Source organism: Telmatherina bonti (assembly GCF_933228915.1).
Source record: "Telmatherina bonti genome assembly, chromosome: 8".
Taxonomy (NCBI): Eukaryota; Metazoa; Chordata; class Actinopteri; order Atheriniformes; family Telmatherinidae; genus Telmatherina; species Telmatherina bonti.
The window spans coordinates 24,452,850-24,465,961 of NC_136626.1; the positions used below are offsets into that span (position 1 = coordinate 24,452,850).

At 39.2% G+C, this 13,112-nt stretch overlaps 1 protein-coding gene across 2 annotated transcripts in view; it reads left to right on the forward strand.

Annotated features, from left to right (window-relative positions):
• Positions 1 to 673: 673 nt before the first annotated feature.
• LOC306759602 (guanine nucleotide-binding protein G(q) subunit alpha-like) overlaps positions 674 to 13,112 on the forward strand; it is a gene marked incomplete at its 3' end in the record, with an annotated part of 32,903 nt that continues 20,464 nt past the window's right edge. For both annotated transcript variants that reach the window (XM_079245290.1, XM_079245289.1), the window contains exon 1: positions 674 to 1,162. In XM_079245290.1, coding sequence (XP_079101416.1) covers positions 1,027 to 1,162 — 136 coding nt within the window. In that variant the 5' untranslated portion in view covers positions 674 to 1,026. The remainder of the gene's footprint in view (positions 1,163 to 13,112) is intronic.

Genomic DNA, 13,112 nt, shown 5'->3' on the forward strand with positions numbered 1-13,112 from the left:
CCAGGAAAAATCACCAGGACCGATCAAGTGGACGGACAATTTCATTCCTTTTTTTTTTCTTGGACTGTCAGTGAGCGCTCTCCGAATGTCGGCTTTGTTACGCCGAGATCTTCCTGAGAAGATTTTGGTGAATGCAATGAAGGTCCTGTGTCTGCTTGGTTTTTAGTGAGTTGGTTGCAATTCCAGGGATGGCTCGCTGAGCTAACCTAGGAAGCTAACAGTTAGCCTACCTTGCCCACTGGATCCCTCCGTGTGGGAGAGATAGCTCCTCTAAGCGCGTCCTTATCCTGGATTATTCCAGGGCTTTCGCTCGACGAAGACTTGAGACAGTAATTCAGCGTCTCTGGATGGGCAGTTTGACGGGGGCTCATTGTCACTGCGCGGGCGGAACTTCCAGTGAAGGTTTCTGGGCGGCTAGGTTTAGACTCGGCCGGGCGGCCAGTAGAGGGATTGTACAAATGTGGCCGTGTCAGCCTGTTGTGTCCCACTGTTTCTGGGGCCGATGTTGGTAGTTTGTTCATTTTCACCCCATCAGGCATAGTCACAAAGGCATTAAAAAAAGTGTTGGCACACTGAAAATTAATCAACTTGCGCTAGCTTTGCATGGACATTAGCAGCAGTTAGCTTTGAGGCTAGCTAGAGTATTAAACTGGTGTCGGCTCACTTGGAAAAATGCATTAAAAAAAGCTTTATTTACACCATTGGGAATCATTTAATGTGAGTGCCGACAAAACAGTTTTTTTTTTTATTTTCAGGGCCCAATGTCCCTGTAGCCGCAGCGATAGCTTACGATTAAAACTAACGCAAATCTCTCAAATATTTAACACTTGACAGCAGTTTTATCAACAGGGGAGGCCAGATTCTGCACCAGGCAGCAAGGCTGGAAAGGTCGATCATCAGCGGCGAGAAATAACTTGTTGAAAACGGGTTCTTGCATAAAGGGAGGACATTTATTTTTCCTTATACTTTTTGTGAGGTGTAGCCCAGCACCCCTTGCTAAACGGGCTTTTCTCAGCTAATGCAGTGATGACTTTAGACTCCATGATGGCTTGTTGCCTGAGCGAGGAGGCGAAGGAGTCCAAACGGATCAACGCTGAGATCGAGAAGCAACTCCGACGAGATAAAAGAGACGCAAGAAGGGAGCTGAAGCTGCTTCTCTTGGGTAGGTCTGAACGATACGAAGTGTTTCTTAGAAATAATTGTACTTAAAATGTAAGGCACAGTCCGCTCTGTCAGTCTCTGTGTCACTGCATTGCACACGTTTCTCATGCAAAACACCGCAACCACAATTACAGGAACCTCGTTACCTAGATGACCACAGAATTTGTTCATGATGTGATAAGCAAAAGTACATTCACGTGTGGTTTGCAGAAAGACAGTGTCAGAGAGATAACGGCTGCGGATTTATTTATTTATGTTAGTGTTTAATATGCATTTTTTGTGACAGTAGAATTTCATTCAATCTATTTCTTGATTGTTCACATCATCATACCACAGGAGGTCACTGGAAACAGCAACATCAATTACATCACAGCTCTGTATTGCCTAATATAAATGTAATTTAGCACTTACTGTTTGATTGATTGAACGAACTTATTAATAACAAGTGAGGCAACAGATGAAAAGTGGTTTAAAAAAGTCATTGTTGTCTTGTTCTGATTCTATTTTACTTTACTTGCAACATTTCCAGGCTTCATTTAGACTTTGTGATGCTACTCGAGTAACTTAGGCTTTTTTTCCCCCCAGTCTTATATTGTTGATATTATACTGCTGCAGTAATTATACTTGCCTGAAGTTGATTTTAGTAGTGAACAAAAACTGAGGCTTTTTGTAAATTGACTTTGTTGTAAACCTTTTCTCATCCAGTTGTCAGCACCAGCTGCCTCTGTCTGTAGCCATCTTCTACATAAATGTGAACTAAATGTTGGGATTTTAATTAAGTCTGCTGGTACAGGAAGGACACACTCTCCAGGTGTCTGGCCTGGAAATGGCCCTGGAAGGGTGGCCTGCTTTGAGAAAAAAAATCTTCCCCAGATAGTTGTCAGTGCTCAGAATATATTTTTAATCTTTAAGATTCAGTAGGAAATGTCACTTTTTGTCGGGGTGTGATTATTGTTAGAAAAAGTGTTTCTTCGCTGAAGACAGAGTTTTGGTTTAGTTGCCACCAAATGAGCTGGAACGATTCAGTATCATATTTAAAGATGGGTCTCACTCTTTGGTTTGTTGTCACAGGTGACTAAGTGCACACTTCCTGCTTGGAAGGATGTTCTCTTTCATAGCTGGGTCAACATTCAACACTGGCATCCAGGGCAGCTTATAAGAAATGACTGCTTCCTTGTCTAGTCTACCAAACAATCCATAATTTTTTCTGTTTCTGCTGCACTCGTGAGGCAGGCTCACTTATTTATTTATTTATTTATATATATATATATATATATAACAACATCAGTGGGATAAAAGACTTAAAAAGCATAAAGATGTCTTGCATTGCCACAACTGCAGGTTGACAAACATTTTAATCTAAATATATTAAAATAAATAAATATTTGTGATGTATTGCACAGTGTCAACCACATCAAATAAAGGCAGATAGTAAAAAACAAAAGAGGACACAATCTTCACCTGATCTTAAGCCTGTTACATACTCCACGAGAAGCGAGAACTTTTTTCTTGTTCCCGAGGCTCCGAGAAGAAAATGACGTCATTTTGTTCTCGCAGACGTGTTTGAGGACAGTTCTTGACACATCAGGCTGGCAGAACCTTTTTCTTGCGGGGCTGCGAGAAGTATCGTGTGATTTGGTCGGACATGTGAGGTGGGCGTGGTTAACACAGAGAAAGCATGAAGCAGAATTGCTGCTTCCGTGTGTTTGCTGTTGCCGGCAAAACGGATTGTTTTGATAAAACAGCTGATCGAGGTGGTGAGAAAGTAGGAACATTTTTACATGTGGCAATAAAACACTCGGACCCAGCCGCGTGCACGACCCGCCTTGCCGCGGACGAAGCTGCTCGTTAAATATGAAACTAGAAACTCGGAGAGCGGAAACCTCCGCCAAGCACAATGTTTAAGAATCCTTTTAAAACATTCCTGGATCCAAACGGTGATCCAGATCACCACCAGAATTTAATCAGTTCTTCATTTTTACATTTTTAACAACTCTTGAAATATTTATAAAATCCCTCCGTAACCTTTTAAGTTATCTTAAGCAAAAAGACGCTGGGGAAAACAACCTCTGCGGCGGAGGTAACAACCGGGTTCATTGCACATAAAGCAGATATCGCTCCCCGCAGTGATCCCTCCCCGCTGCAGACGTGCTTCTCGTGTAGTATGAATGGACCTGCCGAACACGACGTTTTTTCTTGTTCTTGCAGCCTCGAGAACAAGAACTCAGTTCTTGCGTCTCGTGGAGTATGTAACAGGCTTTAGACTTCATTTGCTCCTAACATCTGGGCCCATTTGGATTTTTACAGGTGGAAAAGTCAGGTGTTGAATATGTTTAAAGTCATCAATCTCTAAAATGCACAATCTTGTCAAATGTAATTATTTTATCACAATCAAAGATAGAATGAACATAAACTTCATATTTTTGATTCTGGTTGACAAAGAAGGGCGAGTGGGGGACAGAAACCAAACTTTGATGTGTTTTTATTGCTCTAGCTAATATTTAAGATAATATGGTTCTTCTACATTCACACTGTTTTAATGCTCTATTCAGATTTATTTCAGACATCCCACTTTTTGTGTGCGTGGGTGTGTGTTTGTGCACATAATTTAATGTGGCCACACCATCAGACTTCGGTGTGAACAGTGCAATGTTTTGACGTCGCCCACCTGCACAGAAGATGCTACATGATGCGCGGTTTGCTATTTGTACAGAGCTGAATATGGATCCTGCATCTGAGCATCAAATTTTAAGTTTGTCAGCTTTGAAAAAATCAGCTTTGCGCTCAGATTGGTTTGGATACAATAAAGTCAGGTTTGATCCAGTTTTGCCTGCCGTGTTTACGTCGCTGCAGCAATTTCCCTTAAATTTTTAGGTGGATTACTTCATCAAAAAAATGTTATTGTTGCAGATGTGAACTAAAGCAGTGCCAGATTAGTTATCATTCTCACTTTATCTTCTAAAAGGTAAAACATTTTTATGTGTACATCCATATGTTGGATTTATGGAGTTACTAGCTGTCTGTATTTACTGTCGAACAAGGTAGAATATTGACCCATTTGGTTATTTTTGCCAGCATTGGCTGTCTTTGTCAGGTAAAGTTATCCCTCCTGAATTGAATTATTTTAATGTTTTTGGTGGCATATTGGGACATCTTGATGCAAATATAGTTTTAATATAATACTCATGTATCTGCTAACACACCAAGTTTTGTACTTCAGTCAACCATCTACTTTCTAAAGACTAGAGATATTGAAGTGTTTGTGGAGAAGAAACATTTTGTGCCGTTTTTCCTGTTCACAAATGAGATAGATGGAGGAGGCAGACTTATTAAAACAGATTGCTCGGAAGACACGCCCTTCACATGGTTCTTAGTTTCAGCTTCTCAGTAAACAGCAAAGTACAAATTAGAGAAGATATTTGTTGGAAGTCTGCTGTCACATTTGTCAGGTTCAGTGCACTCTGGTTGTCTCACTTCATTTGGAACTCATTATGGCCCCCTTTCATAGTTTTTATAGACCTTGCGCTCAATGTGGCTTTTTATTATGGTTTTATGTGGTTGGGTATTGGCCCTTGGATGGTTTGTGAATTTGTAAAAGTGTTTTTAAATGAAAAAGTAAATTTACACACATTTGATTATTTACCTACAGTCATGCTTTGTATGTAAACACTACTAAATATGCTTTTTTTTAAAAAAACATCTCCTGTATTGGTATGACGCACATTTGTGCCAAATTAAATATTTTTGGGGAAGAAAAAAAAGAGATAGTGCTCTAATAAGGTGTTGTGGGTCTACTTGTCTGAAGTTTAGGTTAGATGCAGAGGGAAATGTTCATCTGCTACCTATAAGGAACACTGGTGGCTTTGTCTGATCTTTTAAGGGATGGCAGCTGTTTATCAGCAACAGGTTGGTTCTACTCTTTGGTGTGGTCAGCCAGTACATGGTAGCAGTACATGGTAGAGGAGCCAGGGTCAGAGAATGACTCTGCGGCCTCCTTTGTAGCTAATGCAAGTCACCAGTGATTAATTAAATGTACAGTTTGTAAGATTCCTTCAATAAATGGAGGTCTTTTTAATGTGGCATCGACTGTTGGGTAGTGCAACTATGTTTAAAGGGGCTCCATTATGCTATTTCGAGTTTTCTGAGCTGTCTACCGTGTTGTAGTGTTGAATACGTATCAGACATATGAGCGGCACCGGTGTTTATCACCTAAATGCTTGTTTGAGTTTTACAGCACCTCTCGATGCTCGGTTTCCATGGCGATGGAAACTATTGGTTTTAGAGGTTTTTTTTTTCTACTTTGAAATTTTTGTGACGTCCTTGGGGAGGGACTCGGTGATTGGTCATCTTCGCTTTTTGTGCATGTTTACAAGAAGAAAGCCCCACCCATCTTCACTGCTCAGTATAACTACTATCAGTTGACCAATCAGAGGCAGCCTGCAGGCAGGACATAGGGAGGAGCTTTCTCTGTTCGCTTGTTGCTGGTAGAGGCTGATCTGAGAGGATCAATACAAAATGAATGAAGCGGTTTGTGAAAAATGCTTGATTATTTCTTGCACTTCTGGATTTGTGAGTTGAAATAAATTAGACTGAAATGTGCATAATATAACTCCTATAAAATGGCTGTAGGATCCCCCCCCCCTCTCTCTCACTCACAAACACACACACACACACACACACACACACACACACACACACACACACACACACACACACACAGACAGACACACCCCATTCCGGTCAAATCAAGTTTTTGGTAGTAGTGTTTCCTGCTGAATGTGAACATGTGAGGTGGTTTGTGGACCACCTTTCAGTCACTTCATGCTGTATGCTGAGAGACCTGCTCACTACTTTTCATTATTATAGATAACTTAACTTTATTGCAAGATTTCTATCCAACAAGTGGATTTAGTGAAGATCTGATTTAAGTTCTTGTGTTTCCTTTTTGCAAATTCAATATATAGTTGTGGGAGACAGATCATATGGCTAATGATGACATGACTTCAGTATGTTACACATAACATACTGAAGTCATGCTGTGTATTTGCATGAGTGGAGTATAAAACCAAACCAAGTTAGATCTGAGTGAAAAGTTTTTTTTTTTTGTTTTTTTTTTTAAAGTTACAGGTCATTGATATAATGGGTGCTTTTGGTTGAAATACAGCTAAAGTTAAAGGAAATAAGTAAAAAAGTAGCTACTAATTCATTTATTGTCTGTTACACTTAGCCTCCTTTTCATACAAAGTAATAAAAAACCCTAGCAGACTTGGTAAGTTGTATTTATGTTAAATTAGATATTAAAATCATTCTCAATACCTGACTGCGCTTCATTAAATCAAACTTTATAAAGCGCTTTTGCTTAATATTATAAAAACTATTTACTAAAAAAGTTTCACACAGCAGAGTATATAATAGCAATTTAAAGACACACATTCCATTATGATCTCTTTTACACAGAAAAGTGCATGAGCACTTCCTCACCCCCTTACCCCATTTTGCACAAACATGTACTCCCATCCCTTGTTACTGTTTCCTAACTGGATATATGTATAAATGTAGCAATAGTATAAAAACATCTTAAATTCTTATCATGTACTAGGGGATGTAAACTTTGTTGCCGCGAATTCAGTCACTCGTACCGTAAGCGACAGCTGGAGCCTGAATGTTACAACTATGTGGCAAATTCTATTAGGTCTTAAAAGCTGAAACTTTCTTTCCCAAAGACAGATTTGATGTTGGTTTCTTTAAAACCGGCTACATGGAATTAATAACTTCTCTTGAACATAATTAAAGGTAAATAACAACACATTGGTGATTATTTTTATCAGTGTCTGCAAAGTCAAGATTGCTAAACATGCTTGTCTTTCATTGAACTGAAAGTCATTTGGCAATATCATGAACCCAAAACATGGTGTCCAGGACAACAGTGTAAAACAGAGCTGAGATTCAAATCTGCAGCGTCAGAGGCACATTCAGCACACCTGAACGAGCAAGGCCCAGGCAGAGCAGGATATTTACCTGAACTCATAATTGAAATGGGACTCAGGACACTGCATCTGTACATACACACTGATTACACACTTCATCTCTCGATGTGCGCTGTTCACAGATCAGTAGTATCTGGGTTAATGAGTATTTGTTTTTTGGCAACACCCAAGGATGTCTCACTCATGGAGCCTGCCTACGCCTATTATGGTTTCTTTTTGCAAGTCTTAGAGTAAGCTAAACCGATAAGCCCTTTGGCCATATTTGTTTGGTTCCATGTTACCTGCTTCCAAGGTAACGGCAGACATGGTTGGCTTTTGTTGGAATAACAAAACCGCTGACAGTGGAGATGAAAATCTATATACAGTAGCATAAAATGTCCCAAATGTGACTCTGTAGTGTGTAAAATAGGTCTAATAGGTCTATTATATACTGTGTATATATACTGTATATACTGTAGGTCTATGATAGACCTACAGTTGGACTGTGGTCTATTATAGGGATGCCCCCCTGGTGTCTCCATCCCCTTCATAGATGTTTAGCTGTGCTGAAGACAAGAATGCCTGCCCCTTACTTCCCCAACTGTAACAGTACTGACTGACTGTCAGCCAAGGTTGATAATGCTAATCATCACCTGCATGAGCTTATTTCCCAGAAATCTCATACAGCCTGACCTGGCACACTGACGTGATTGTGTCAACATGCAGCAGATCATTTTAGTTAAATTCCTGTTGGACTGTTCTGGTGAAGGCACATGCACTTTACTTTCTATTACACTAAGCAATAAATTGTATGTCTACGCCAATCGGATCATGTCCATCAGTGATCCTGGCTACAGATCACAGCCACTGGCACAATATTAAATGTGTTCATCATCAGCTGAGTTGATGACTGCAAGACATAGTTTTTCTTCCTCTTTTTACCTAATTTTTTACTCTTTAAATGTCTAAAAATCTATTTATTGTATTCTTTTGGTAATTAGATATAGTTTTTATATCGTAAATACCTGAAATGATCAGTTAATGGCACACAATAACTCGGTCAGTAAAATATTTCTGAAGTTTGACACTCCCGTCAGGTTGGTGTCCTGAAGTGTTTGTCAGATTGGGTCTACGTTTTTAATGTCCTCACACCTACATGTTGTAATTGGTTTGTGGTTGCGCACCTGATGCATGGTGGTCGCAGCCCAAAAATGTCCTAAACACACAATGAGATAAGCATTTACAGATAAGGGAATTGACGTTCTGCTGGGTTTACATCATCCTTTTTTGCACTAATGTTGATTCTTCTGTATTGTTCTGATAAAATAAATAATACATTAGAGGAATGCAAATAGATGATGTTTACCTAGAGAAACGCCCAACTTAACATTTGTAGGTGATTGATGCATACTGTTCCTACCAGTTGCATAAGTGTCACAGCAGCAACTTAAGTTCTCTGCACAGTTATCAGTTGGATCACCCTGGTGATGAAACAGATGTCGTTAATGCAGCATTGGCAATCTGACCATCAGACATCCTGTGTAAGAGGCGTTTGTATATGATAAACTTTTTAAGTTTGTTAAACAGCTCGTATGTAAAGTAGGCTGCTTGCTGAACTGCTGCAAGGATTCTAGGTCTCCTCAGTCTGCCCTAAGTTAGGGGATCCTACTGTGAAATATTTTATATTAGACAGTTGTTTCTAGAGCACTATCCCATTGGCAAATCTAATGGCCTTGGGTCTGCTGTATGAGAATCAACTTTTGCCTTCTGGGAGGTCCAAATGTCATTTTTTGTACCTTTCCTTTATTCTGTTTTTTGTTGTTTTTTTTTTACAGTCAGTGCAGGGAAGCATTAGGATTTGTTTATATAGACTTTTTTTTTTTCAATGACTACTATGTAGTCATTTTAATCTGTTCCAGCTATTTAGTGGGTGCAATGTCAGCGTGTGATGAGAGAAAAATTACAGCTTGAGTGGTTACTGATATACTTTTATCTTCAAAGCTTTGTTTCGTCCACCTTGTCGATGCAGTGCAACTGTGTTTGTACAGGAGTGTCTGTACCCTTTGCCCATTGGTTCTTCTAATCAGTATTAACTGGATTGCCATACACTCATGGCTCACTGTGAAACTGCTGAGGTATGAAGGTAGAACAGGCCAGTGTTTGTACTTCTTCACTGTTTGTTAGCAGCTCTGTTGGTTGAGCAAACTGACGTTGACACACCCAGAGTTTCAGCAGTTATGTGGCACTCAGACTGCCTAGTCACTAATGTTGGTGCCTGACTGGTTTATTGGCAGAGGGACATTGAGGGATCAAGTTAGGTAATGTATAACAATTAGAAATCTGGACGCTTGTGGTAATTTTGCTGCTCAAGCGGTCAGTTCATTCATTTTCAATACCCCCTTCATCAAATTCAAGGCTATGGGGGAGGGGTAAGGGTAGAGGTCGGGCTTAACTTTAGTGTTCTGAAATGTATATTCATATGCCAATAAAAAGCATACTAACAATTTGAAGATTAGCAAGCCCAAACAAGTTTACAAGTGCACTCTTCTGTAATAAATATATTACTATGAGACTTGTCATTAGGCAGCTCCAGAAGAACAATTTGCTGGTACTCTGGTACAGATGATAATGTAACTGAAGTGGCTGTGTGTGTTGTACATGCACCAGTGTTTTTTCCACTACATGGTATGTTACAATGTGGACCTGTATGGTTTCCTACAACATCCCCTTACTGTGTGTGGGATCAGTTGTTCATAGACAGAGCCATGTGCTTACTGTGTTTACTATAGAAGTTCAGGCCTTGTCCACACATAGCAGGGTATCTCGCAAAACAAAGATATTTTTCTCTGATTTTGCCTCATAAACTATGGTTTTAAAGCCTTCAGACCAAAGTGATGATATGCAAAAGCTCAGTTTGCATGTCTGCATGTCTACATGTGGACATATATAACCGGGGGCTTTGGGTTTTCAAACGTCTCCGTCTGCGAAAGAAAATACCATAACGTCACGTGCGACCATTGTTTATGTAACCGAGGGTATGTTCATGCGCCTATACTTTTTTATATTATGTAAAACAATAGTACGAAGAAGTTCTGTGGAGTTGGCACAGCCGCCATCTTTTATTATTAGTTGGCATCGTCAAACTTTCCCCAACAACACAGCCCAAACTTCTGGTCTGGCATTTAAAAAAAAAACAAAACAAAAAAAAAACGTAGGCACACCGCTTACTTGAACACCTTAACTCTTGTCCAGGCGCTTGTGTTTGTTTGTTTTTACAAGCTCTAATACCACTCCACATAAACTACCAACAGCAAAGGATGACATTAAAGACAATTATCTTTGGTCACTGAACCAGATCACACTGGAAGCATGTTTCCTGTTTTGTTGAAGTGACCGCGTGAGTTGGGAAGGTTATTCTGATTGGATACGATAAGGGGTGCTACTTCCGCCTAAAGGTTTGACATGCTCATGGTTGTGCTTAACGCAGTTTTGCGGATAGGTGTGGATGGATTTGTAATTGAAAAACGAGGTTGTGTGGACAAGGTCTCATTGGGATCTGATGTACATACTGGCTAATGTTCTGTTAGTAGACTTTACTGCTCTGTTGCCTAGCTGAAGTGTCTGTTGATCATAATATATTTTACAAAGTGATTATTTACAGAGAAAAATCAAGTTAACGGTGTCCATTTATAGGTGGGGAATACTAGATTATAGGGGTGGGAAAATCAAATCGAAAAATCGAATATCAGGATTTTTAGCTTCACAATTTAAATTTTTGCGTTAAAAATAAACATTTTTTTCTTTAAAAATTAAATTAATCCATTATAAACTTTTTGTCATTTTTTAAAATTATTTTTATTGATCTTTTTACTTGTCTTCTTGGGCATTATAGCAGCGGAGTGATGGTCTGGCTACTGTGTTGTTTTTTCCTCATTGAAATCAAGAAAAATAACGAGCAAAAAAAGTTTTACACTTTTTTTTTTTGTTTTTAGTCTACAAAAATCAGCAGAACTTGTGAGAATCGCAATTTAAATCGAATCCGCACCCAAAAAATTGGAAGCGAATCGAATCGGGACGAAAGCATATTGTCACAACCCTACTAAATTATGGTCTGATTTTCCTTTTGGAGTATGGAGATACGAGCTGCATGCATCTTTAAGATTTGCAGAATGAATCTAATGTCCTAGAGTGTCAGTCCTGGTTGCTCGGGGGCCCCCACATGTTTTTGAGGCAATCCTACTTTAGCACAGCTCACTCAAATAAAGGACTCATTAGCAGACTTGCAAAGATCTGTGTAATTCCAACAGGTGTGCCACAATAGAAGAGAACTAAAACATGCAGGCCAGGGGTCCCAAATGACCAGGATTGAGAAACCCTGTCTTAGAGGAGACGATGAAAAACTGATAGGAAGCTGCAAGGGTGTTCTCTGTCTGGAAATCTTTACAGGTTGCTGTAAGATGTTGTAGGATGTTGTGTTTGTAACTTGGCAACGACTTAGTTTATGACCATAGGATATAGATGACAGGCAAACACCAGAAGCAGGCCTTCTTCCATTACTGAGGTGGCATTTCTGGGCATTTAAGAGGAGAAAAGATGAGAATTGTACTATTTCTTACCAATGTCAAGAAAATCTGGAAGGACTTGTATTCTTTTGTGTTCAGTAAGCAGTTAATAAATTTAACTATGGTAAATAATTGAATGTGAAGAACATGGACCTTTACTTCCTGAAGGCTGCCACTATATGTCTGTCTCTGTGTGACACAGAGAGGGGCAGAAGAGAGGGGCAGAGATTGACCCTGTCTGCTGCTGGCAGGGTGTTACAGGGCAAAAAGGAGAGGTGACATGCTGCCTTGGCAGAGGAAACACTGGATTTTCTTTCCAACTACAAAAACAATGTAAATCTGACACTAAATTCTTTGTAAACATGTTACTGTCCAGATGAACATGGTGCAAGGGGAAATGATTGTTATGCTAGTTAATGCTAACAGACTAAGAGTCAAGGGTTTGCAGTGTTGCCGAGAGTTGACTGATTTGGCAAATACTGTAAAATGTAACGTTATTTGCTCTTATTAAGGCAAAAAATAAAATTATTTGGTTAAAACAAACAGATCTTGTGCATTGAGTCTTGCTGGCTAAACTGGTAAAAACTCAGACAGCATAGAAAATCAGCAGCCTTTGCAAAATTTTCAAACTATTTCTCATAGTAAGGATTTGGGATCTTCTTTCACAGAGGCATGTTAAGGATTATACTGAACCTCTAACCTAAACTGGTACCTAAACTTTACTACCGTCTAGTTCTGATATCTCTGTATGTCTGTGTTGCTTGTAAATCAAACAGAGAAGCTTTCAGAATATGCTTGGATATATTTTAAGATGTGTTTGAAAAAAATAGAAACCCACCTTTTCTTTCATGAGACATGAAATGACTAGCCAGAGAGGAAACACTTTGTACTTTGTACAGAAGTCGTAGATTGTGTGCCAAAAGTAGAAAATATATGGTTTTATAAAACTGAAATTTCATATTTATAAAGAAATATGTTGAATATCGCTTCAGTAAAAAAAAAAATAAAAAAGAGCAGTTAAATTCTTCAGACGTAAAACAAAAAAACAGTACATTTTAGTGTTGCCATTGCTATAAGTGCAGTGTGAATAATGATTGTTCAATTATTAATTTTTTGGTGTGTGTAGTGCATGTGTGGGGAAATGAAGTGCTTGGTTGAGTTTTTAAGTTTCATTGCACAGCTGGCACATTGCAACTACTGTTATTTTCCAGCACACTAACAAGCCGTCGGATTGAGCGGCCTGAACGGGCTGGCAACTAGCCAAATAAATGGCTGATCTAATTTGTTAAAAAATGCTAGTGGGTGAGCAGTGACCAATATACAGAAGCTGAAACTCCTTGACTTTAAACACCTGACCAACTAAAATGATTGGAATATGAATGCCTAAAAAGTAGAATTATTTTTTTATATACCTTTTTGTATC